The sequence below is a fragment of the Phasianus colchicus genome, chromosome 15 (genome assembly GCF_987193195.1).
Source record: "Phasianus colchicus chromosome 15, bPhaCol1.hap1.1, whole genome shotgun sequence".
Lineage (NCBI taxonomy): Eukaryota > Metazoa > Chordata > Aves > Galliformes > Phasianidae > Phasianus > Phasianus colchicus.
The window spans coordinates 16,767,971-16,791,185 of NC_143450.1; the positions used below are offsets into that span (position 1 = coordinate 16,767,971).

The 23,215-nt window shown below is 45.1% G+C and overlaps 2 protein-coding genes across 5 annotated transcripts in view; both read left to right on the top strand.

Moving 5' to 3' along the window:
- FSTL4 (follistatin like 4) overlaps positions 1–23,215 on the top strand; it is a 195,438-nt gene that overhangs the window by 44,344 nt on the left and 127,879 nt on the right. The window contains exon 1 of one of the 4 annotated variants that reach the window (XM_090150867.1): positions 4,617–4,759. The exons of the other annotated variants lie outside the window; for them this stretch is intronic. The gene's annotated coding sequence lies outside the window, so the exon portion shown is untranslated. Of the gene's footprint in view, positions 1–4,616; positions 4,760–23,215 lie in introns of those variants that run through there. 4 annotated transcript variants of the gene reach the window in all.
- On the top strand, positions 13,443–16,111 carry LOC149915935 (uncharacterized). Its single transcript, XM_090150901.1, has one exon. The coding sequence runs from the start codon at positions 14,150–14,152 to the stop codon at positions 16,109–16,111; it is 1,962 nt and encodes a 653-aa protein (XP_090007027.1). The 5' UTR covers positions 13,443–14,149.

Here is a 23,215-nt window from a genome sequence, read left to right on the forward strand (position 1 = left end):
AATGGCCAATGGTTCATATGATCCAGTATGGCCAGGGATTCCTTTCTCCTGTTTCTTCCTTTGGGGACTGTAGTTTTTGTGGGGAGCTGGGCATGTCTTCAGGAGAGAGCAAGTTAAAGAATATCTTGAAGGCTTTGTGAAGATGTGTCCTTTGGAGCAGAAGGGTGGCTGCAGAGGTTCTGCGTTTGGCTGTTAGGTTGGAGTGAGGGGCTTGGGGTTTTCTCTCCTCCATGTTTTCATTATTCAGGAAGCTGTAGGGTATCTAGCCCAGAGAGAGAGATTTTAGCAAGTCACTCATCTTATTAATTTGCTCAAAATGTTTGTTAGTTCCAGATGTGCCAGTAATTGTAACACTAAGTCAGTATGAAGTGGCAGCAGGGATGCCATATATTGTGTTTTGTGAGTCGAGGAATAACATAATCCTGAGGTTTCATTGAGTTTTTTGTGGATATATGTGGAGATTTGGATGTTCAAGGAAGTTCTGGAAATGCCTAATTTAAATTCTTCTCTGGCTACTGGAAGAAAGAATATAAATCATAAACTTAAATTATGTTCTGCCTTCTTTGCAGATTTCTCTCCCCACCTCCTGGGTAGGGAGATGGGTGCTGTAAATCCCATGTGAAGTGCTTTATGCTGGCAGTTCACGTGGCAGTGTTAAAAGGGATGCTCTGTGCCATATTTCAGACGTGTGCCTTTTACATCCCGTGTGCAACCGTGCTCCTGGGTGCTGCTGCAGGAGCAGTTTGTCTAGACAATGTGCTCTGCACGCTCTGATAAGAATATTGGATCATGACCTAGAGGAAGAAAAAAAGTGGAAAAAAGCCCACAAGATGGCTGGGGGCTTTTTCCTTCAGGTGGTGTGGGATGTGGCACAGCTGGGAGGGAGAGCCATGGAAGCAGTGATGCTGAGGAGCAGAGGTGCTGCTCACATCAGGAGCAGTAGGGGGAAAGGAAAGAGAGATTGGGACTGTAAAAGAAAGAGGGGGAAGACTTAGGTCTGTGTTAGCACTGCTTGCTATCAAACCTGTTCTGGTCCTGCTTTGCTGCTTAGAAATCAGATGGTGGGGAAAAATAAAGCCACCCTAAAAATGATCCAGTCTCCCTCCCCACCGTGTTTCTTGTTGCTGTGTGCTCACCAAGTTTTGTGTTTCATGAAGAGGTTGGGAAGTGTCTCATCATCTTCATGCTGTGGAGATGCTGAATCTGCTCTTAGGAGGTAGAAAAGGGATTTCTTCACCAGGTGTGTTGATGCTCTGTGCTGATGGTGACTTCTTGTTTTAAACATAGCTTAGCTGTACTTCCCAGCTGAGCACAGATGAAGGAAGCAAAAAACCTGTCAATCTTGCATTGTAGCATTAACTGCAGAAAGGTGGTGCTTGGGCTGGTAATGCAGTGATGGCATCCTGGTATGTGCAGGGTACTGCAAAACCAACAGGAGGATGGCAGTGTTCATCAGTGCTCTCTCTTTCAGAAGCTCTGTTTTCATATTTGCCTTATGGTTTCTGCAAATGCACGGCCTCCTGCAAGAAGACTTCAGGTTTAGAGCAGGAGGCATGGCTGGACTGCAGGCTTCTGGTTTCAGCTTTCTGGGTTTGGCACTCATCAAATTCAACTTTGTAATTGTGGATGGTATTGGTTCTGTTCTGCCTTGTTAGTCATTCTATAGCAAATTGCAATGGGAGTGAGGAGGTGGAGAACAAATTAGTTGAAGAAGCGAACGTACAGGTTTGAGTTTTGGTGGCCTATTCCCTGTGCTTCCAACATTGCCCAATAATGTAATGCTGTTGTGTAATACTTCATTTCTGGGAAGTTTGGATTTTCTCCTGGAAATGTACACTGGGGATGCTGGGAGGATGCTGCAGCCGTTCTCTTCTTTCAGTGAAGCTTCAGTAGGACTTATTGACTAAAAGCTGGTTTAGATTGAACAATCAATTAATACCCCTCAATGCACACACACTGAATTAATTTGATATCCCCTCGTGTAAAGGCGGTGGGAAGAAGAATATTTTTGGTTAGTTTACAACAGGAAGAAAGTGTATCTTCTAAAGGTAAATGTCACTGTATCGATCGAAGCTCAGAGCATCATCTCCACAACTTGGTGGCTACTCTGAAGATGCCGATGCTTCTTCCTGTCTCTCCTTTAATTCTAAAGGTAGCACCTTTCACAATCGATGGCATCACAAAACTTTTCAAGGTGGGTTTTTTTGTGCTTTTTTGTGCTGCAGTGTCTGCTTGCCTGGTTGTTCCTGAGATTCCTGGGGAAATCTGCTTTCACCAGTACTTGGTGGGGCAGGGCTGGATACCGAGCAAGGGGAGGAATAGTGCTGTGCCGTAATGGAGCTAATGGCACGGCGCTCAGGACAGCTGCGGGTACATCTGGTGTTAAACTACTGTTATTTAAACTTTATGATGCGAGAGACTGCCAACTCTCCCACTCGCAGCATATAAATTATGTCAATTGCTCATGCACTTTTTTTAACCCTGATTTCTCTTGAATTATGGATGATAGACAGGGCCAGAATTTGCTTTTAGTGTTCCCTTGTGAGCATCTGTATGCTGAGTGCACTGAGCAGTCATAATCTCAGTGTGTGCAGTCAGGGGATGCGTAATATAATTTGTGCTGTGACCATATAGCTTGAATCCCAACCATTAAGGGAGTTTTGAAATCAGGAACTCGAGCTATTTTTGGGCAGGGTGTTTATTTCCTTGGGGGCAGGGGAGTGCTTTGTTTCTATGTCTGGGCAGAAAGCCTCAGGGCTTGTAGATGTGAGCTGCTTGTTCCAGATGTGTTTCTGAAAGGTAGCGTGATGTCCTTTTTCAGGAGATTCCTCCATTGTAAAGTCTTGATCTTCATTATAGGGCAAAATAATAGCTTAGGTTGTTAGAGAAAATATCGTGATGGACTTTCTTGGAAGTACGTGTGGTGGTTGAGGGTGTTTGGCAAGCAGTGCTTTTTTTTGCTGAGCATATTCCCATGTTGGTAGGTGATGGTCTGGTTGTGTAGCAGTGTTGTGTTTCTGGAGTTCCCCTCAATATGGAGCTCACTTCCCCTTAAAGTAACCTGGAGGGGACTGCAGTGTGTCTGAATGCTCCGAGTTGGGCTGTGCCAGGCACAGGGATGGAGGGGCTCTGGTGACTCTCCATCCAATTCAGTTTTAATAACTGGCAGCCCTGTTATCAACGCAGAGCTGAATCAGTTTATGTTTGCCACTGCAGTCCAAAAAATTATTTTAATCAGTTTTATTAATACCTCACAAATCCTAGCCCCAGTGTGTGGCACCTGATTCCTTCCCTTTTTGGTGTGAGTCCAGAAAGTGCCCTCAGATGGTAACAGGGATCCTGCTGAGGTTGCTGGTCCTGCCGTGATTTCAGCTGCTCATTCTGATGCTTGGAGGGAGAGTAAATCCTTCCAAGGGGCTTTAATGCAGCGTGCAGGTATCACAGTGTTGCTGCAGGAGCAAGTCAAGGTGCTGCCACTTTTAAGATAATTTCTGCTGCATTTATTGAATATTGTGTGCTTTAAGGTGTATCAACAAATGTTTGTAAATCGTATAAGCCAGACACAAATACAGCATCTGCTCTCCTGTTGCATTTGAATTCTCTGTAAAATATGACTATTTCTTTGTCCATGGCTGTTGCTATGGGCAGTTAGTGCAGAGATGCTCGCACCTGAGCTGTGGAGCGCCCAGGTTTTGTGCAGGAAGGTTTCTGGGGGCAGCCGTGGGGCTTTAAGGTTCATTAGGACTCCAGGAGGAGACCAGTTCCACACTGCACGTGTTGATTTCACTGGCTTTAATCAAACAGCACAGAAGTTTTGCACTTAGTTGTTCTTTGGGAGTGAAGTGCAAACAGTTCACAGTAGACTGGTTGGGTGAAGTCTGTCGTTGCTGTTGGCATCTGTCCAGCGTTGGAAGATTTTTAGGCAAATCTTGTGCTTAGAGTGGAGGCAAGTGAAGTTAGCACAGTGGAAATGACTGGGGGAAGGGAATTGGGAAGGTTGGGTATTGGGGCAAGAATTTTTGAGGTTAAGAATCCAACACAGGGCTCTGAAGTTAAGGGAAAGCAAGCCTTTGGCTCTGAGGAGGAGGGGTTGGGGTGAAAGCTGTTCTGTGTGGCTGGGTGAATCCTGCTGCTGGAGCTTGTGTCAGGATATGCATTGGGATGGGGCCTGGGAGCCCAGGCTGGGTGCTGCTGCCTGGCTGTGTGTGCCAGCTGTTGTGTTTGTGATGCTGGGAATCAACTGTTTGCACACTTCACTTTGAGGACTTGTGGATGTTGAGCATTCAGGATCATCAGGTCTGGCTGTGAACCTGACCTATTGTGTCCCATCACTAAACCATGTCCCTTACTGCCATCGTGTTGCCTAAATCATTGTGCTTTGAAATGACTAAACCAGTACGTTGTTACAGTAATTATGCCACCAAAGCTTTATTTTCTTCGGTATTTTCTCTGTTTCGCTGTTGTTTTTTTTCTTTCTACATTGCTATTTTTTTTTTCTGGCATATCTAGGCAGGCACCAGTGTGCTACATAGGCTAAAAATACCCAGAAAGCACTTCCAAAATGCTGAGCTAAATCACTTTGCAGCCCGCAGTCTGTCACACAGGACCACGTACAGTGCTGCGTTATGAGATGCATTTGCTGGGTGCAAGTCATTAAGAGAAGGCAGCGCAGTGGCTGCTCGCCACCACAAAGAGCCACTCGGTCCCCAAGACACTTTGCAAGCACAGCCCTCTCTGAAGGAAACCACTTAATCCTTGGGTGAGCAAATATGATGATAATGTTCTGTGCTTTGTTGTGTACTGTGATCTAATTGAGATTTAATGCATTCTGCCTTGTCCCTGCCGTGGACTCCCTTTGGACCATGCAGTACAAAGCTCGGTGTTAGCAGCTTTCTTTGCTGTTTCCCAATTTGTCTGCGAAGACAGGCGTTTGTTATTTGGCTTGAACACGTGAAACAGTTGTGCTGGGAAGGATACAAGAGAAGGGGGGAAAACAGATCCTTTCTTGTTCTGTCAAAGCAGAATATTTGCTCTAAGTGCAAATATTGAATGAGGAATCTTTCACTCTGCTGTCTTCCTGTTTAATAAGTATGTATTTGCTGCTGGCTGTGTTAAATGCACCTGCACCTCTTGTGTGATGCTGTCTAGTCCTGCGGTAACATTTCAGTATCAAATAGATTGAAATTGCAGCACAAGTGTGCACTCTGACTGCAGTGGGAGAAGATGCATCCCATAGTGGGACCCCTGTGCTGCAGCATAGGGCTCCTGAATGGGACATGCCTTGAAGTTTTCGTGGTGCAAATTGGGAAGCAGTGGTCTGTCTTCTTCCCCCAACAAACTCTGTTCCTGGGAAACTTAGCCCTGCTCCTGATAGAAAGGCATCTACACACAAATAGAGCTTGTTTTCAATTTTTCACATGCTTTGTGCACTTGAGTGCTGTTGAGACAACTTCAGATGTGAACTTTGGGGAAACTTAATTTTGGCTCGGGATGACTCTGCCATCGCACTCTGAGAACAATGTGCTTTTCTCCCCTTCTCCAGCTGCTCATTCACTCCATTTCATGCTGAATCCTGGAGGGATTTCTTTCATTGGCCGTTTCAGACCCTTTTTTTCCTCCAGAACGAGCACTGTGTGTGTTCTTCCACCTGACTAAACCAGAGGCAGCCATGTAGTCCCTGTTGTGCTGGAGTCAGTGCATTGCCCCCAGGACCCCTGCGGGACCCTGCTCTGCAAGCACAGCTCCTGGAGGTGTTGGTGAGGACTGTGAGTGCAAACAGAGGCAGGCAGCACTCTGTTCCGTGCCATAGCTTCCAAAGAGTATTTCTGTTGTGTTTTTTTCTAAATCAAATCTATACTGTATTATTTAGTGCAGAAAAATCTTTACATGAAATACAACTTTTGTTGTTGTTGTTTTTTTTTTTTAAAGCATTTGCTCTGTCTCTTGGATGATCCCAGCTTGCAGCAGCTCTGAAGTTGTTTAAATCCGCCCATGCTGGGTGTTAATGGGAACAGGAGCAGTCAAATACATGCGCATCAGTAGGGAACTCGGAAGCATAAAAATTGAATTCTCTCCCTGCCTTTTTCTTCCCTATAGAGAAAATAGGCCCCATTAGCACAGAAAGCTTTGGCAAGATGGTATTTGCAGTCCAAGGCTGGAAAGCAACCACTGTCCCCGGTGTGTTGTTGAGCAGAAGACTTAACTTTTCTCTGCTGCCAGTAATCCTATTTACCCTGGCCACAACACGCTTGCTGGATGTTGCCTTCTGGAAATTTTCACCTATTACTGATGGGTTGAAGCAACATCTCTCCTTGTGGAGCAATGGAGGAGAGCTGCAGCCGTAAGCGATGGGTGCAATGGGATGAGCCATGCTGGATGGGCAAAGAGTAGGATTTTCTCTAATGCAAATATTGTTTAGTGAACTAATCCCTAGGCCTCTGCAGTCGTCCTGTTGCTGCTTGTGCATTTCTTTTGCAAGTTATCAGCTGTGCCAAAGTGTAATTAATATCTTGTCCCTTTTAAAACCTAATTTTTGAAGTTTATTGCAGCTTCTCAAACTTTTTCTCTGAGGGATAAAATAGTAAGGCTGCTTATCTGTTGGCATTACTAAAAGGTAGCTTGAAGGATGGCTGTAATTTCAGGTAAATTGGTAAAAGTTGTTTCTGTATGCCTGTTTTCACTGCAGAGTCCAATGTAGTGCCTCTAATTTCTTCGTTCCTTTCTGGACAGTATAAAGGACTGTGGCAGAGTTCCTTTCCTTGCATCCAGTTCCTAAGCTGCCTGAGAGCTGCATGTGTCTGTGCCAGGGACAGTGATAGTGAAGGCAGACTGGGGAGTTTCTTCCCTTGTTCCTCAGTTTGAAAATGAATGTTTTACTTCTGTTCTTTTTTTTTTTTTTTTTTAGCTAAGGTACCAGGGAACAAATCTGAATTATAAACGGATGGAAAAAGCCTAGTCCCAATCTTCAGTCTGAAACACAGTGCCTTTCTTTTGTGCTGTGTGCTGGGCATCCTCAGCTGGTGGCTCAGCTGGAAGCTGCTTGGATTCTTCCTACAGCCTGTGGTCAGGTGTAACTGTAGCCTCGGGTGTCTGCACTCCTCTCCTCTGCTTGTAGGATCAGGCCTGTACTGTATTGGTGTGGATCAGCTGAAGGGCAGAGATAAGCCCTGCACTGAAATAGATTTTATTCCATTACCTATCTTAAAAGAATAAAAAGCCCTGTAATGCAGCTTCAGCCCAATGTGCTCTGATGTTGATGAGTGATGATTGTGGCTTATTCCTGCCTTATATCCCAAGCTTTCCCTTTTCTGCTATTAAATGTGACCCTTTTGTTTCCGTTGGGGGCCTTTGTATTCCAAGAGAAATAATGCTGTGTTGATTTCTATCAGTTGCGTTTGTGTTTATTCCTCATACAGAACACTTCTGAAGGGAAAGCAGTGAATACGTGTGCTGTTATTATATATGTACCCTTTCAGATCCAGCTCTCCACGTGCTTTCCCAGCATGAATGAACAAATACTGCTCCTGCATCATGGGTACAGGCTGCTGCCTTCGTCCACGGGTACAGCATGGCCCAGGAGTTCCCAAGGGATGCAGCTCAGGGAGGCTGGCTGCAGGGCTGTGCTGTGCCCCACTGGGACAGGTGCCCTGCAGGAACCCATGGCTGTAATCCTCTCTTCTGGGTGGTGTTTGCATTAATGTCATTTGCTAATGGCAGAGGGATGGAGGTGTACAAAGGTGGGCACATCTCACATGGCTGAGCCCGTCCCTTCCCTGGCTGTAAATATCTACTGGTCCAAATCCCCAGCTGTGCAAATTAACGAAATTCAGATCATGATGCTTAAAGCAAGTAACACTTGCTGCAGAAACCCTTAATTTGTGACAGTTATTTCCATCTATTTTCACCTCTTCTGGATTGTTTTCTGTTGTGACTCACAAGCAGCGAAGCTGGTGATTTTCCTACTCCTCAGAATAAAAACAAAGTAGTTAATGTCAGTGTTTCAGTGTTGGTGTTCCGTTTCTGCATTGATACCCTCTGAGTCAGTTTTAACAGTATGTGAGATTTGAAGCCTTCACTTCCAAGCAAGCTTTTTAGTAGGTTTTTACTTTATTGCATTATCTGTTGGTAGGCTGTAACTCTTCCATCAGGTAAATGCATTTCACATTGCTTCCTCAGCAAGGAGCAAATGTGGGGGGAATAAAAGGTTTGCGATGCGTTAGAAATGGCTTTAATTCTTCCGTCCTTCTTTGCAGAAGAAGTATGGAGGGAAGTAACTGCTAGAGGGTAAATGGGGATAAAATGGATGTCTCTTGTTTAATTTAGGAGATTAAGATGTTGATGCCTGTGCTTCCAACCGCTTGGTGCAGTATATTTTTAAAACATTTAATATCTGTCAGAACAAGGCTGAAACTATGGACAAATGATTGACAAATGAATATACAGAAAGTGTTGGAACATGACAAGGAGATATGAGAAAATTTTCCAGAAACTTAAAATTATCACCTTGAGTTTGTAGAGAAGAGGGATGAATAGTAATGTGGTTCCTGAGACAGAAATGGTGCCTGGCTCTGAGATGGGGAGGGGATTAATTAAAGATAACAGAATGGAGAAGTGGAATGCAAATGATGATTGATTTGTGTGGTGCTGTGGCAATGTTTCAGGCTGGCTCCAAGCTTAGGGAGCACCTACTGCTCACTCAAGCTGACCAGCACTGAATTAAGGCTTACGGGCACTGCTGTGTCCTGCACTTGAGGACAGGTTGTTGCTAGAGCAGCATCTATAGCTGAGGATTTTGGAGGACATAATTTCTTTTTTTGGCTGTTTTGGTGACATCCCAATTAAAACTGGCTCATCTGCCTGGCATTGTACAGATCTGAATACAACATTCCCTCTGAGAACATCCTCAACCCGCAGCCAGCCCAACTTGGCACAGCTGTGAGTTGCTGAGCCCATTGCTGTTGCTGGGCAGTAATGTCTATTTAAGATTTAGCTGCAATCTCAATGAAATGTGTTTCCACAGCAAATTCCTCTCGGTGCAGTGTTTTGGCAGCAGGTAGGGTGAGGAGGAAAGATGTTGCTGTTGACTTGGAGGATGTGTAGGTGGCGGCGGTGCCCTTTAGAGCTCCAGTTTTTCCTTGGTTTTAGAGCAGCTGAAAAAATGATTTTGGCTGGTGGAGGCAAGTTTGAGCTGGGAAATGCTTTTCTTGCACCATACTGGCCAGCTGCTCCTCCAGCTGGTGGTCCTCAGGGCTTCCCTTTTCCCTGTGTTGTTTTTTCCTTGCAAAGCTGAAGGAGCAATGGAGAGGAAGGAGTCAGAGTGCAGCAGCTGACCGGTGGCTGCAGGCTCCTCCCATGGCTTTCTCCTCCTGCACCCACTTGCACACTGCAGTTTTCTCATTGACCGAGATTACGTGGTTCATTAAGGATGAGAACGGGATGTGTGCAGGCCAAAAACCAACTCCCTCACGTGGAGCAGCTGAGCGGGCCCTTCCACCAGATATTTCTCTTTCTGAGGAGTGGCTTAAAACTGACTTATAAAAATATCCTCCTGCATCCCAACGCAGATGTAATGCATGCCCGTTGGGCTGCTGTGGGGCTGTATTTCTCCCTGTAATGGCCCTGTTTGGCTACCGGCTCCCAATTCTGGTATAACCAGCAAGCTCTCGCACTTGTAATGTATGAGGCTCGAAGGCATTGAGTCAGGAAAACATAAATGAAATGTCTCGGGGAAAAAAAAAATGTGAAAAGCCACAGTGCAATCTCAGCAGTTTCCAGCAGGAAGCTGATGCTGATTTAGATGTGATACAGGAATGCTGCTCATCCCATTGCTGGGGCTGTCTCTTCAATCAGGTGAAGTAGTCATGAGTCAAACATGCATTATGCTTCACCAAGAAGTAAAAAAAAGCCACCTGCACTAACACAAACTCCATTACAACTAAATAGCTTTAATACTTTTTTTCTCCTTTTTCTCTCAATTTATATTCAGCAGATGTCAAGTTTTACGGGAAAGTGTTGATGCTCAGAAAAAGACTCTCTCAGAAGCTTTATCCAGCCTTAATTTTCCCCCAGTTGTCTGCCTTCCTGCATGCATTGTACCAAATGAAAGGAGTGCTGTGGGCTGTGCGTGCAGCTGGTGATGGGCTCTGTCTGGTGGGTGGGGTGGGGAAGGAGAGGAGCCTATGTGTGCATTGCCTTAACAAAGCTGGGTGTCCCTGGAAGTGGATTTGGAAACTCTCACTTGCTTTCTTTTGAGGGTAAAAGCTTCCCTTGGTATAGGATGGTTCCTGATTTGAGAACTTCGTGTATGGCTGCTGCAGGAGAGGTGGCTCTGCTATGGATCCGTGTTTTGGGTATTTGCTTATAGTGGAGCAGCATGAAACCTGTTCTTCCAAACCACAGCGCACTTCCAAGTAACACTAATAATAGAGTGGAATATAGAAGTTACTGGGAGACCTGGAGCCTGATCGTTGTGTTTTAGGTCGTACCCAGTGCTGCTCTCCATCCTTTCCTAGCTGTGAAAGTCTGCGGCCTTTCTGTTTGTTGTCAGTTTTTGGGACGTGCCTGCAAAATGTTCCTCAAGAATGAGACTTCATTTCTAGGGTTCAAATGTGCTTCCTCAAAAAAGGGAATATTAAGGGAAGTGCTGACAGTGGTATTGCTGTGATGTTTGTAATCAGTCACCCTGAAACCTTGAGCAGTGGCAGTTGTACAGGCAGGTGCAAGACTGGTGATGTTCAGTGAGAGCAGAACTCCAGAATAATGTGATAAGGGCGCACAGTGAGTATTAACTATAAAAGTTCTCTGTCTATTCATCTTTCAACCAAAAATATATTATTAGAAAAATGTTGTTTTCTGAGGCAAATGCAATGAGCTGTTCTTTTTTACTCAGTGAGCCTGAGAAATTGATGCACTGAGTGAGAAAACAAATAGGAAACTGAAAAAGAAAAAAAAAAAATTGTATGCAGTGTGAAATAATGTTTGACTTGTGCATGTGTAAGGGAAAAAGAAATATACAGTGAACAAAATAATACTTTTCCAGTAAATGGTAGTATTGGAAGGTAATGAGTCAAAAAAAGAAAAAAGAAAAAAGAAAATAGACTTTAGAGTGCCCCTTTGAGAGAAACATGGAGTCTTTTGCTCTGGAACCATTGCTAATATTACAAGGTGTCTTGTAACTTTCGTGTTGATGTGATGAATGATGGCTGAGTGCGTGTCCCCCCTTCCACTGCAGCTGTGTGTCTGAGGAAAATCCAGGAACAAAGCAAAGGCAATGTGTGGGGCTGGGTTTAAAGCTTAATAACACGGACAACTGGAAGCATCTTGTTTGTTCAGCTTGCCTCTGGCAGCTCTGTTGGTAATATAATTGGAGAATTCACCAGGAGAACACGCACGTCACCTGTAGTTATTTCATTATTGAATTTGACCCTCTTCACAGTCTCTACCACAAGAACTTCATTGAAGGAATTGGAGAAAGATGCATGACACTGTTATTGATTTCTCATAGCTTTTATTGCAGCCTGTAGAGCGCTGGGACTTGCTGTGCTGGTCAGAGGATGAAAGGGAACTGAAAGCAAGGAGAGCGAGGCAGGTCCTGGGAGGGGGAGCGAGGGGCTGGGGCAGGCAGGAGATTGATGAGAGAGATTAAAGGCAACAAGGCTGGTTTTGAGCAGTCACCTGTGGGAATTTCATTGCCTTTCTTCAGAAGAGTGTATTCTTCTGACACAGAGTTTTGTCAAAGAAACCCAAGTATTAATATGATCTGTTCCCTCCAGATCTGATAATGGAAAGTTTCTGCGTTATTCACGCTGTGCAGCACTGAGGTCATTGAATGCGAGATCAAGTAAAACAGATCCGTGTGTGTGTGCTCATACTGTCCAACTTTACCAGGTTGTTCACAACAGGCCAAATGTGGGTGCTGAAGGAAACGCCGAGTCCCATCCTTCCACTGAGTGCAGCATCTGCATGGGCGCCTATATAACGTGTGCTCAGCATTGCAGGCTTGGGCACAGATCTCAACTTTCTGCACAGAGGTGATGGGATAAAACTGCCTTTGATATGAAGTACTTATCACAGATAAATTCAGGTAAACATTGAGTAAAGAGCAATTCTGTGAATCGCCTTTTTAGCACTTTCAATAGCAGAGCAATCAGGCAAATTGTGCATGGTAGAATCTCGTGGCAAGGACCTAAATATATACGGTCTCGTTTCGGTCCGTGTTTCTTCCTCAGTAACCTGTGCAAATACTTCACGTTGCTTTAGATCTTTTGATTCCTTCTGGCTATTTTTTCATGTTAGTGCCTTCATAAACCAAAGTGCCATCCAAAAATGCAGTTTAATCAAGCTCTTGGTGTCACCGTGGTCAAATGGATTTGAAAGTGGGCAAAAATTAGTCTGATTACACTGGGATGACATTGATCCCTATTTTCAGATCTAACCATTGATAGAGAAAGCTTTTCTATGATTTTGAGTGTTTCATGCTGTTTGCAGAATAACTGCATGTCGTGGCTGAACGTGGAGCAGTTGCAGTGTCCTTGGTATTAAATGGCAGGCACAGACCTCAGTGTTGGTGCCAGCCCTGTAACTACTGCCCATGGGACTCCTGCATGCAATTTCTCTTTCCTTTAGGTGCTTATCTTTTTTTTTTTTTTAAACTCTGCAAAAATTCTCAGTAGGAAACCTGAAATAATGAGAAGTTTTGGTAATTTTTGTTTGCAGGAGGGTTTGTGTGTCATCCCGTGTTTCATTCCCTGTAAAACATCCGAATTAGTGTGTGACTGATTTGCTCCTCAGCAGAGGCTGATGCATCCTTCCCTTCCTGCTCTAAGATGTTTCCTCCGGTTATCTCCTGAGCCTGGAAACCAGATAGTTTGCATCCTTCGAAAAACACGTACTTGAAGACATCTCATTTTCTGTATTTTCCTCCAGGACAAGTTGCTGGTTTTGCTTTGTAAGAATAAATAAGTTATAGCACCAAGGGCAAGTAACAGAGCTAATGGCCGTGCTGCTGCCTTTCCCTGCACCAGGAGTTTCACTGCAACTTCTCTGCTTCACCATTTCCATAACAGGAGTGCAGTGAAAAACAGAGAAACTCATAGAGCAGTTAATGATGAAATTCTTGCTTTGTTTCCTTTCTTATTTGATTGCAGTCGTAACAATGTGTGCAGTGCTGGCATTTGCTCACGGCAGCAGCCAGGTGCAATAGTCACACAACTGAACTTTTGTTACTTCAAGGCACTGTTAAAGATGTGCTGGGAAGGGAAGCTTTGAGGCCTTGTGCTGCTGCACTGGATGCCGTGTTGCCAGCGAAGAGTGAAGTTGTGGCAGATCACTCTTAGTGTGCGTGGATCTGTGTAATGTTCAAGCCCACGTGGTTACGTATTCACTTGGTGTCATGGTTTTGGTTTTTTTTTATTTGATTTTCAATATTCCACATCAAAACATCATGTACTAGAATTAAAGTGTTAATGCTCTAACTCTACGTACCTATCCCTATACATTACGGAAGTCACGGGATCTGACCCTTCCGGGGGGACGGTCTCTTACTGCCTGGCAGTGGGTGCTGCAGGGTGCTTTCCTAGCCGTTCCAAGCTTTTTCAGGTTTGACTCGGTCTCGGGAACTCTCTCTCATATCTTGTTTGATTTATTAGTCTCAATTCCAATTAGATTGTATTATATTGTATTATTTTGCATTCCGATATCATAGTTAGTAAAATAAGTTTACCTCCATAGTTTGTTGCCGCTGTTTTTTTCCTTTTCCCCCTACCTTCCCATTTTGTGGGTCCAGGCGGGGGGTGGGGAAGGCAGGGGCCTACTGCCCCCTGTCACGGGCATTGACTGATCTAGTTAATTCCGTGACAGATTTTTGGTGGAGAATGCGGGCATAGCTGCCTTTTGCTTTTTGGTTTTTGCTTTTTGGCTCTTAGAACGAATCTCGCTCTCTGCTCTTAGAGAGCAGCTTCGTTAGGGAGCATTATCAGTAGTTCAGGTTTTTGTGCTGGAAAACTTGACCTTGAAAGACCAGGCGTACTGCCAGTATTCTGGGATATCTATAAACTTTGAGCACTGCTTAGTCTGAGTAGTGCCTTTTTTTTCCTTCCCCCCCCCTCTTGTTAGTTTCAATTCATTAACCCTTTTTGAGCAGAAACCAGCGATGAACCCACTCTTTTTCGTGGAAACGCTGAGTAAGGGATTAAAAGCTATGGTGTTTCTCGCGACCTACTGGCGAATCATCAATGTCATCTTTACTTGTTGTGGAATGGTGTACGTATATAACTACATAAAGGCATTGATGGAGACGCCTGTATGGTACCTATCTTGGTACCTATATGCAATGTTTAATATGAATTTTGACTCTTGCATCCCGGATGGAATGGCTAATTTCACAAGCAACTACATACCAAATGGAATGGCTGATTTTACAAACCACACGGTGTTCAAACCAGTTTCCAAGTTTTCCTTTTGGTTTATCAAACATTTTTCCAATGCTGAGTTAACTCAAATGCTTGTGAACGTAACGGGCGTAGCAGCCCTGTTCATATCAGTCTTCCTGAATCTATTTCTATACAGGACTATAAGGACTATGATTAAGCAGAAGGAGTCTATTCCAAATCCAGAGAATACTGACTGGCAGGGAATATGGAGAGATTTAGGAGAAATCTTAGAAGAATGGGGACCCACAATGTCATGGGATTTCACTCTTGAGCATCTGTGGCATCCCCAGAAACTTAGCCAGTATCTGAGACAGGGGCAGTGCGGCTTAGGTAAATCTAAGGAGGTACAACTTATTTGGGGTTTGGCTTGTGCTTACCGTGCCCTATATAATACTGTTTTGGAGAGAGAGAGTTTCCGAGCTGAGGTTCAAGCCAAAGGGGAAGTCAAATCTGATCAATTACAGGAGACACCAGTAACAATATCAGTTGCCCCTGTGGAGGGCAAGAAATGGAAACGAGTGTCCTCACGTCTAGAACGGAAAAAAGAAGAAGAGGAGGAGGAGGTGGAGGAAGATCCAGGTGAGGGGCCCTCCTCGAAACCATCAACATCAAGAAAGGCAAAAGGAAAAACTAAGAGACATGCAGAAGAGAGTGATGAAGAGGAAGTTTCTATTACTACTCGTCGGCCTCTGAAGATGACTGAAATCCAAGGCTCAAGAAAGGAATTTACACGGCGCCCAAATGAAACTATCGTTTCCTGGTTAGTTCGCTGTTGGGACGACGGGGCCAGTAGCTTGTCTCTAGATGGTAATGAAGCCCGCCAACTAGGAGCCATTGCCAGAGATCCAGCTATTGACAGAGGAATTAGTCGATGTCTGGATGGGGCTGCCTCCCTCTGGGAACGAGTATTAACAGCCGTGAAGGAAAGGTACCCCTTCAAAAGCGGCTTGAAGCCTATGACAAAAAGGTGGGATACAATTGAACAGGGTATCCAGTATTTGAGGGAAATAGCCGTGGTGGAAATGTTGTATGACCCGAACTGTGTTTTTAACGACCCACAAGGCCATGACCCTGAGAGAGTGAGAACAACGCGTGAAATGTGGCAGCAACTCACATCAACAGCACCAGCCAGATACGCCTCTGCACTATTGGCAGCATCGGACAGATACCAGGACCAACAGAGAAGCCCCTTAGTTTATGAATTGATTCTTATGCTCCAAAGCTATGAACAACAGCTACCCCCAACTCGCGCCGCCATCGCCGCCATCTCACAAATGACGGAGCAACTGAATGAAATGCGAGAGCAAATGTCTTCACTGATGAATCGTGACAAACCTGTAGAAGTATCAGAAACGCTTGATGAAGATCAGAATAGTCAAAAGAGTCTACTGAAGGAGGTGAAGGAGATGGTAGAACAAATGTGGATCCAACAAACTAAAGACGATGAACCCTCCTTCTCAGGTGCAAAATCAAAAATCTCAGCTGTTAGAGGCAAACGCTCTCCAGCTCCAGGAAGGAATCCTACATCGCGACTTGCCTTGTGGCGTTACTTACGTGACCATGGAGAAGACATGAGGAAGTGGCACGACCAAGCTACTCATGTACTACGAGCACGGGTGAGAGAATTACAAAGCAGATCAACCGCCAGTGCAGTTGCTCTGGTTACCACAGGTAATGAATAGAGGGGCCCTGCCCTCAGTCAGGGGGGGAAAAGGGATAATAGAGTTTATTGGACTGTGTGGATCCGATGGCCTGGCACATCAGAACCACTGAAATATAAGGCATTGGTGGATACCGGTGCACAGTGCACTCTGATGCCCTCAACTTATGAAGGGACAGAATCAATCCATATTTCTGGAGTGACTGGGGGCTCTCAAGAATTGACTGTGTTGGAGGCCGAGATAAGCCTCACTGGTAGGAACTGGCAAAAGCACCCTATTGTGACTGGTCCAGGGGCTCCATGTATACTTGGTATTGATTACCTCAGAAGGGGGCATTTCAAGGATCCTAAGGGGTATCGATGGGCCTTTGGAATAGCTGCTGTAGACACAAACAACATTAAGCAGCTGTCTGTTTTGCCTGGCCTGTCAGAAGATCCGTCTGTTGTGGGACTGCTACAGGTAAAAGAGCAACAGGTACCAATTGCTACAAAAACAGTGCACAGACGGCAGTACCGTACCAACAGGGATTCCTTGCTCCCCATTCATAAGTTGATTCGTCAACTAGAGAGTCAGGGAGTGATCAGCAAAACTCACTCGCCTTTTAACAGCCCCATATGGCCAGTGCGTAAAGCCAGCGGAGAATGGAGGCTGACGGTGGACTATCGTGGCCTGAATGAGGTCACACCCCCACTGAGTGCTGCTGTGCCGGACATGTTAGAACTCCAGTATGAACTGGAATCAAAAGCAGCCAAATGGTATGCCACCATTGACATTGCTAATGCCTTTTTCTCCATTCCTTTGGCCAAAGAATGTAGGCCACAGTTTGCTTTCACCTGGAGGGGTGTTCAGTATACTTGGAACCGTTTGCCCCAGGGGTGGAAACACAGCCCAACCATTTGCCACGGGTTGATCCAAACTGCATTAGAACAGGGCAGTGCTCCTGAGCACTTGCAGTACATTGATGATATCGTTGTGTGGGGCGATACAGCAGAAGAAGTCTTCACAAAAGGAGAGCGAATAATCCAGATTCTTCTGCGTGCTGGTTTTGCTGTTAAGCGGAGCAAAGTGAAAGGACCTGCTCAGGAGATTCAGTTCCTAGGTATAAAGTGGCAAGATGGCTGTCGTCACATCCCGACAGATGTGATCAACAAAATCACCGCTATGTCTCCACCCACTAGTAAGAAAGAGACACAATCTTTTTTAGGTGTAGTGGGCTTTTGGAGAATGCATGTTCCAAACTATAGCTTCATTGTAAGCCCCCTTTATCATGTGACGCGAATGAAGAATGAGTTTACATGGGGCCCTGAGCAGCAGCAGGCTTTTGAACAGATTAAACAGGAGATAGCCCGTGCCGTGGCCTTAGGGCCAGTACGGACAGGGCAGGATATAAAGAACATCCTCTACACTGCTGCTGGAGAGAAAGGTCCCACTTGGAGTTTGTGGCAAAGAGCCTCAGGAGAGACCCGAGGCCGACCCCTGGGATTCTGGAGTCGGGCCTACAAGGGGTCGGAAGAGGGCTACACTCCAACTGAAAAGGAGATCTTAGCTGCTTATGAGGGGGTTCGGGCTGCTTCTGAAGTGGTCGGTACTGAAACACAGCTCCTTCTGGCACCTCGACTACCAGTGTTGAACTGGATGTTTAAAGGAAAGGTTCCCCCCACCCATCACGCAACTGATGCCACTTGGAGTAAGTGGATTGCGTTAATTACGCAACGAGCGCGGATGGGGAACCTCAGCCGTCCAGGAATCCTAGAGGTGATCATGGACTGGCCTGAAGGTAAAAAGTTTGGAACACCACCAGCAGAAGAAGTATCACGAGCTAAAGAGGCCCCACCATACAATGAATTACCAGAAAATGAAAGAAAGTATGCCCTGTTCACTGATGGATCATGTCGTATTGTGGGAAAGCATCGCAGATGGAAATCTGCTGTGTGGAGCCCCACACGACAAGTTGCAGAGGCCACTGAAGGGAAAGGAGAATCAAGCCAATTTGCAGAGGTAAAGGCTGTCCAACTGGCCTTGGATGTGGCTGAACGGGAGAGGTGGCCAATGCTTTATCTTTACACTGACTCATGGATGGTGGCAAATGCTTTGTGGGGGTGGTTACAGCAGTGGGAGCAAAATAACTGGCAAAGAAGGGGTAAACCTATTTGGGCTGCTGAACTGTGGAAAGACATTGCTGCCCGAATAAAGAATATGGTTGTAAAGGTGCGCCATGTAGATGCTCATGTGCCCAAGAGTCGGGCTACTGAAGAACAGCAAAATAACCACCAGGTGGACCGAGCTGCCAAAATTGAGGTGGCTCAGATAGACCTGGACTGGCAGAACAAGGGTGAATTATTTCTAGCTCGGTGGGCTCATGAGACCTCGGGCCATCAGGGGAGAGATGCAACATATAAGTGGGCTAGAGACCGAGGGGTGGACTTAACTGTGGATGCAATTGCACAGGTTATTCATGACTGTGAAACATGCGCCATAATCAAACAAGCCAAGAAGATGAAACCACTCTGGGAGGAAGGGCGATGGCAAAAGTATAAATATGGGGAGGCATGGCAGGTTGATTATATCACCCTGCCACGATCCCGCAGTGGTAAGTGTTATGTGCTTACTATGGTAGAGGCGACCACTGGGTGGCTTGAAACATATGCAGTACCCCATGCTACCGCCCGAAACACCATATTAGGTCTTGAGAAACAAGTCCTGTGGCGACATGGCACCCCAGAAAGAATTGAGTCAGATAATGGGACTCATTTCAAAAATTCTCTTGTAAATACTTGGGCCAAAGATCATGGCATTGAGTGGATTTACCATATTCCCTACCATGCACCAGCCTCTGGTAAAATCGAACGATACAATGGGTTGTTAAAAACAATGCTGAAAGCAATGGGTGGCGGAACATTTAAGCACTGGGAGAAGCATTTGGCAGAAGCCACCTGGTTAGTCAATACCAGAGGATCTATCAATCGTGATGGTCCTACCCAATCCAGCTCTCTACATACCGTAGAGGGAGATAAGGTCCCTGTTGTACATGTAAAGAGCATGTTGGGAAAAGCAGTTTGGGTTCTTCCAGCTTCTGGAAAGGGAAAACCTCTCCGCGGTACTGTTTTTGCCCAGGGACCTGGATCTACTTGGTGGGTAATGCAGGAAAATGGGGATGTTCAATGTGTACCACAAGGAAACTTGATGCTGGGGGAGTGCAGACAGTAATTCTATGTATATGTATATAGACGTGTGCGTGTGATGCATTTGTAATCATTTTGTTTGTTTGTATATGTATGTGTATATATATATATATATATATATAAAGCATGATGTAGCGATGTAGAATAAGGGGTGGAATGTCATGGTTTTGGTTTTTTTTTATTTGATTTTCAATATTCCACATCAAAACATCATGTACTAGAATTAAAGTGTTAATGCTCTAACTCTACGTACCTATCCCTATACATTACGGAAGTCACGGGATCTGACCCTTCCGGGGGGACGGTCTCTTACTGCCTGGCAGTGGGTGCTGCAGGGTGCTTTCCTAGCCGTTCCAAGCTTTTTCAGGTTTGACTCGGTCTCGGGAACTCTCTCTCATATCTTGTTTGATTTATTAGTCTCAATTCCAATTAGATTGTATTATATTGTATTATTTTGCATTCCGATATCATAGTTAGTAAAATAAGTTTACCTCCATAGTTTGTTGCCGCTGTTTTTTTCCTTTTCCCCCTACCTTCCCATTTTGTGGGTCCAGGCGGGGGGTGGGGAAGGCAGGGGCCTACTGCCCCCTGTCACGGGCATTGACTGATCTAGTTAATTCCGTGACAGTTGGTAAATGGACATCTGAGTGTACCAGCAGCGTATGATTTACAGCAGTAAAAAGTGCTTGCAGGTGCAATGCTTCAGACCACAGCAGAATATTTTAATGTAGCAGAGGAAAATGTTGGAACTCAGCGTCGAGGTGGGGGAGGAGTGGCTGCTGACCTGTGAGCTCGCTGCGTTCCTTCTTGGAAACACCAAAAGAAGTTTGGAGGCTGTGTTTTTACAATGATAGAAGATTTTATTTTATTGTTTTACAGTATCTGCCTTGGAAGCAGTTGGAGTGAGAGCTTCCAGTTGTAGTTACACCCATCTCCGATTCCTCATAATTAAAGCTTCCAGTTCTGGCTCCAGTCCTGGTGCAAAGCCTCAGCTCTTTCCTTCACAGATGAAATGGGGTGTCCAGCTGCCTGCAGCAGTGCGCTGCTCCTTGAAGATAAACTGGCTCCTTAAATGTAAATGTAGTAATTTACCTTTCTGCAGCATGTAAGCAACCTTCCAAGAGCAGCAGTATGATAGAGCTGTTTGGTTTTTGGCTTTGCTCTGTGTGTGATGGGTTTGTCTGTTTGGTCTTAATTGAAGTCGGTGCTTGTCACCAGCCCAGCCTTTCCTTGAACTTTGCTGATATAAGGAATAAGGTTGGATTTAGACGTTGAAAACAATGAATTATCTGATAGCTCAAGTCTGATCTGTAATGTGTTTAGTGGCATGTAATAGCAGTTGTTGCCTAAGTCATTATAAATTAATGAGCAGCCAAAGGATGCGTACCCTCCAGCAGAGCAATAGCATCTTCATTTCCTGAAGTCTTGCTTGAGATGAAGGCAGCCATTAGCACCCTTCCACCATTCCCAAACTCGGTTATTGTACTGCCTGTACCCCAGCTTTGTTGGCTCTTGAGTGGAATTCCAAATTTCTCGTGGGCAGCCAGAAGCTGATTTGAGGAAGTGAAGGGGATTTGTGGATGTACACAAATGTTCTTCCTCTCTCCAGCAAACTGACTTGAAAGTAATGCCGCAATTCAGTCACTAGCCATGTTGGATAAACTTAATTAGCATTGAAAAGTGGGTTGTTTGGCAAGATGACCAATTTTTAACCTAAGTGTATGACTTTCTTTGCAACTAATAAATTAAATAAATTATATTGTGCAGTGAGGCTCATAAATACCACACGTACTTACTTGGTGGTTTCACTTGATTACCTTTCCTGTTTTTAATAATCCTTGTAAGAGTGAGGAATGCAGTCACTTCTAATAACACAGCAGAGCTAACGATGGCTGTTTGCTGCTGCCCTGCCTGTTTGACACTGGGTCCTGGTGTGCGGTGCTGCTGGGGGTTGATTGCTTACCTGGGTAAAGACAGCAGAGCTTTTACAATTGGGAACTTTCCATCGTCTGGCTTTCCACCACTGCTTTGTGTCCTGTGTTTCTTACTCTTCCTCAACTCAGGGCCTGTCTGCATGGCTGAGTGTGCGTGTGGGGACCTTTAGCTCCTCCAAGGAATATTCAGGGAGTAATTCAATTAAGGGACTATGAGCAGCGTTATCAGATTCTGGCAAAGAAATCCTATGTTAACACTCTGCTTGCTCATGTGCTACTATCAGTGGATTTGGGTGTCAGGATTGCTGAGTACACACACAGCTCTTGCTTTGCACGCTGTTTGTGGGCTGTCCAGCCCACCTCCCTTTCTGAGTGTACAAACAGGAGTTCTCCATCTGGGAGCACAGAATAAACCAAACTGAACAAAAGGAGACATGAAAGCACACAGGCTTTATGAGGCTTCTCCATAGTAACCAGGTGGTGATAGAAAAGCCAGAGTACTTTGCTGTATAAGCTGATGGTAAACAAATCTTTGCTGTGTTGTTTAAAAAGAAGAAAAGAAGAAAAAAAAAAACTTGTCTTTGCAATAGGAATTGCTTTTGTTTTCATCAATGCCAAGTTTAATATTAAAAATCATGATACTTGAGGCTTCAAGAGGACTTTGTGCTGCTGCTATATGTGATGGCCATTGGGGCAGGATGTAGTCAGCAGGAGGGGCAATAACCTCTGGTGAGGTGCACTGTGTGGTGCTCAGCTGGTGCTGGGTCTAGGGAGAATGCAGCTATCAGCATAGGGGGGGCTGTGCTGTGGTTGTATCTGATTTACATGTAGATAGGCTGTAATGCCGGAATCTTGGTTTAAAGTATCACAGTGGTCACTGTGCCCAAAGCATGTCTTGGTGAGGTCTGTATTGATGGATGAGCCTGGTGCCTGCATGGTGTGGGTCCCTGCACCAACGGGAGGGGGAAGGGAGGAGTACTCTGTGGTACAAAGGAATGCGGTTTAGTGGGCAGCATTGGTTGTAGGTGGATGGTTGAACTGGATGATCTCAGAGGTCTTTTCCAGCCTTAGTGGTTCAGCGATTCTAGGATGCTCTAGGAGCTGACCTGAGCCTCTGTGCTGCGCCAGAAGGCAGCAGGGCTGAGTGCTGGTGCCCTTGGCAGCAAACTCACCTGGAGGTCACAAAGTGTGTATTCTTGAGGATGTTTTTCAGAAACTCTGGGACAATGAGTAAATAAATAAAGAATATTTAGATACGCTTTCCAGGGACTGTATTTTTTGCACTGCTCAGAGACGCTCTGACCTTCTAGTTTATTATGAGTCAGGAAAAGTCAATATTACCTAGCTTGCCAAGGTTGGAAGAATTTTAATGAGTTATTGAGTCAAATAGTTAATCCTCCAGCAGCAGATATTTTTTCCCCCCTTTCAGAGACAAAGACTTAACGGGGACGAAACCAAATGGGATTCGTGGGAACTTTTACTCATCTTTATGAACGTGCTTTAACGCTTTATTGCTTGTAGATGAGAAGTGGGCTCAATGCTGGGATGTTTCATGTGGCTTGAAGTGGCTGGGCAAGCAGGGACCGTGTGGTTGTTAGAAAGGAATTTAGAATTAAAAAAAAAAAATAGGACCAGTAAGTTGAAGCAGCTATTGCTGATGCTCCTCACATCGCCATTATGGGTGATGGAGGTTTTGGGGTGAGAGGTTGGGACGCACCAAAAACTCACTGAGAGCCAATCGTACGTGTGGTTAATGTGGACAGCTGGGATTTGCTTCAGACCTGCTCTCCTGGTCCAGATCAAGTCACAGCACAGGGGGGCTGCTGTCGGGAGGCTGTGCAGAGCAGGCAGCAGGTTGTGCACTGCTAAATGTTTATTCCTCCTTTAATCATGCCTTTTGCAGCTTCCCTTTACAATTTGTTGCTTTGTGTGCTCCAATTAGCATAGAGTAATCTAATTCCCTGCAACTCTCTTTGCTGAGTATAATGCTAATTATTGCTCTGAGTAGT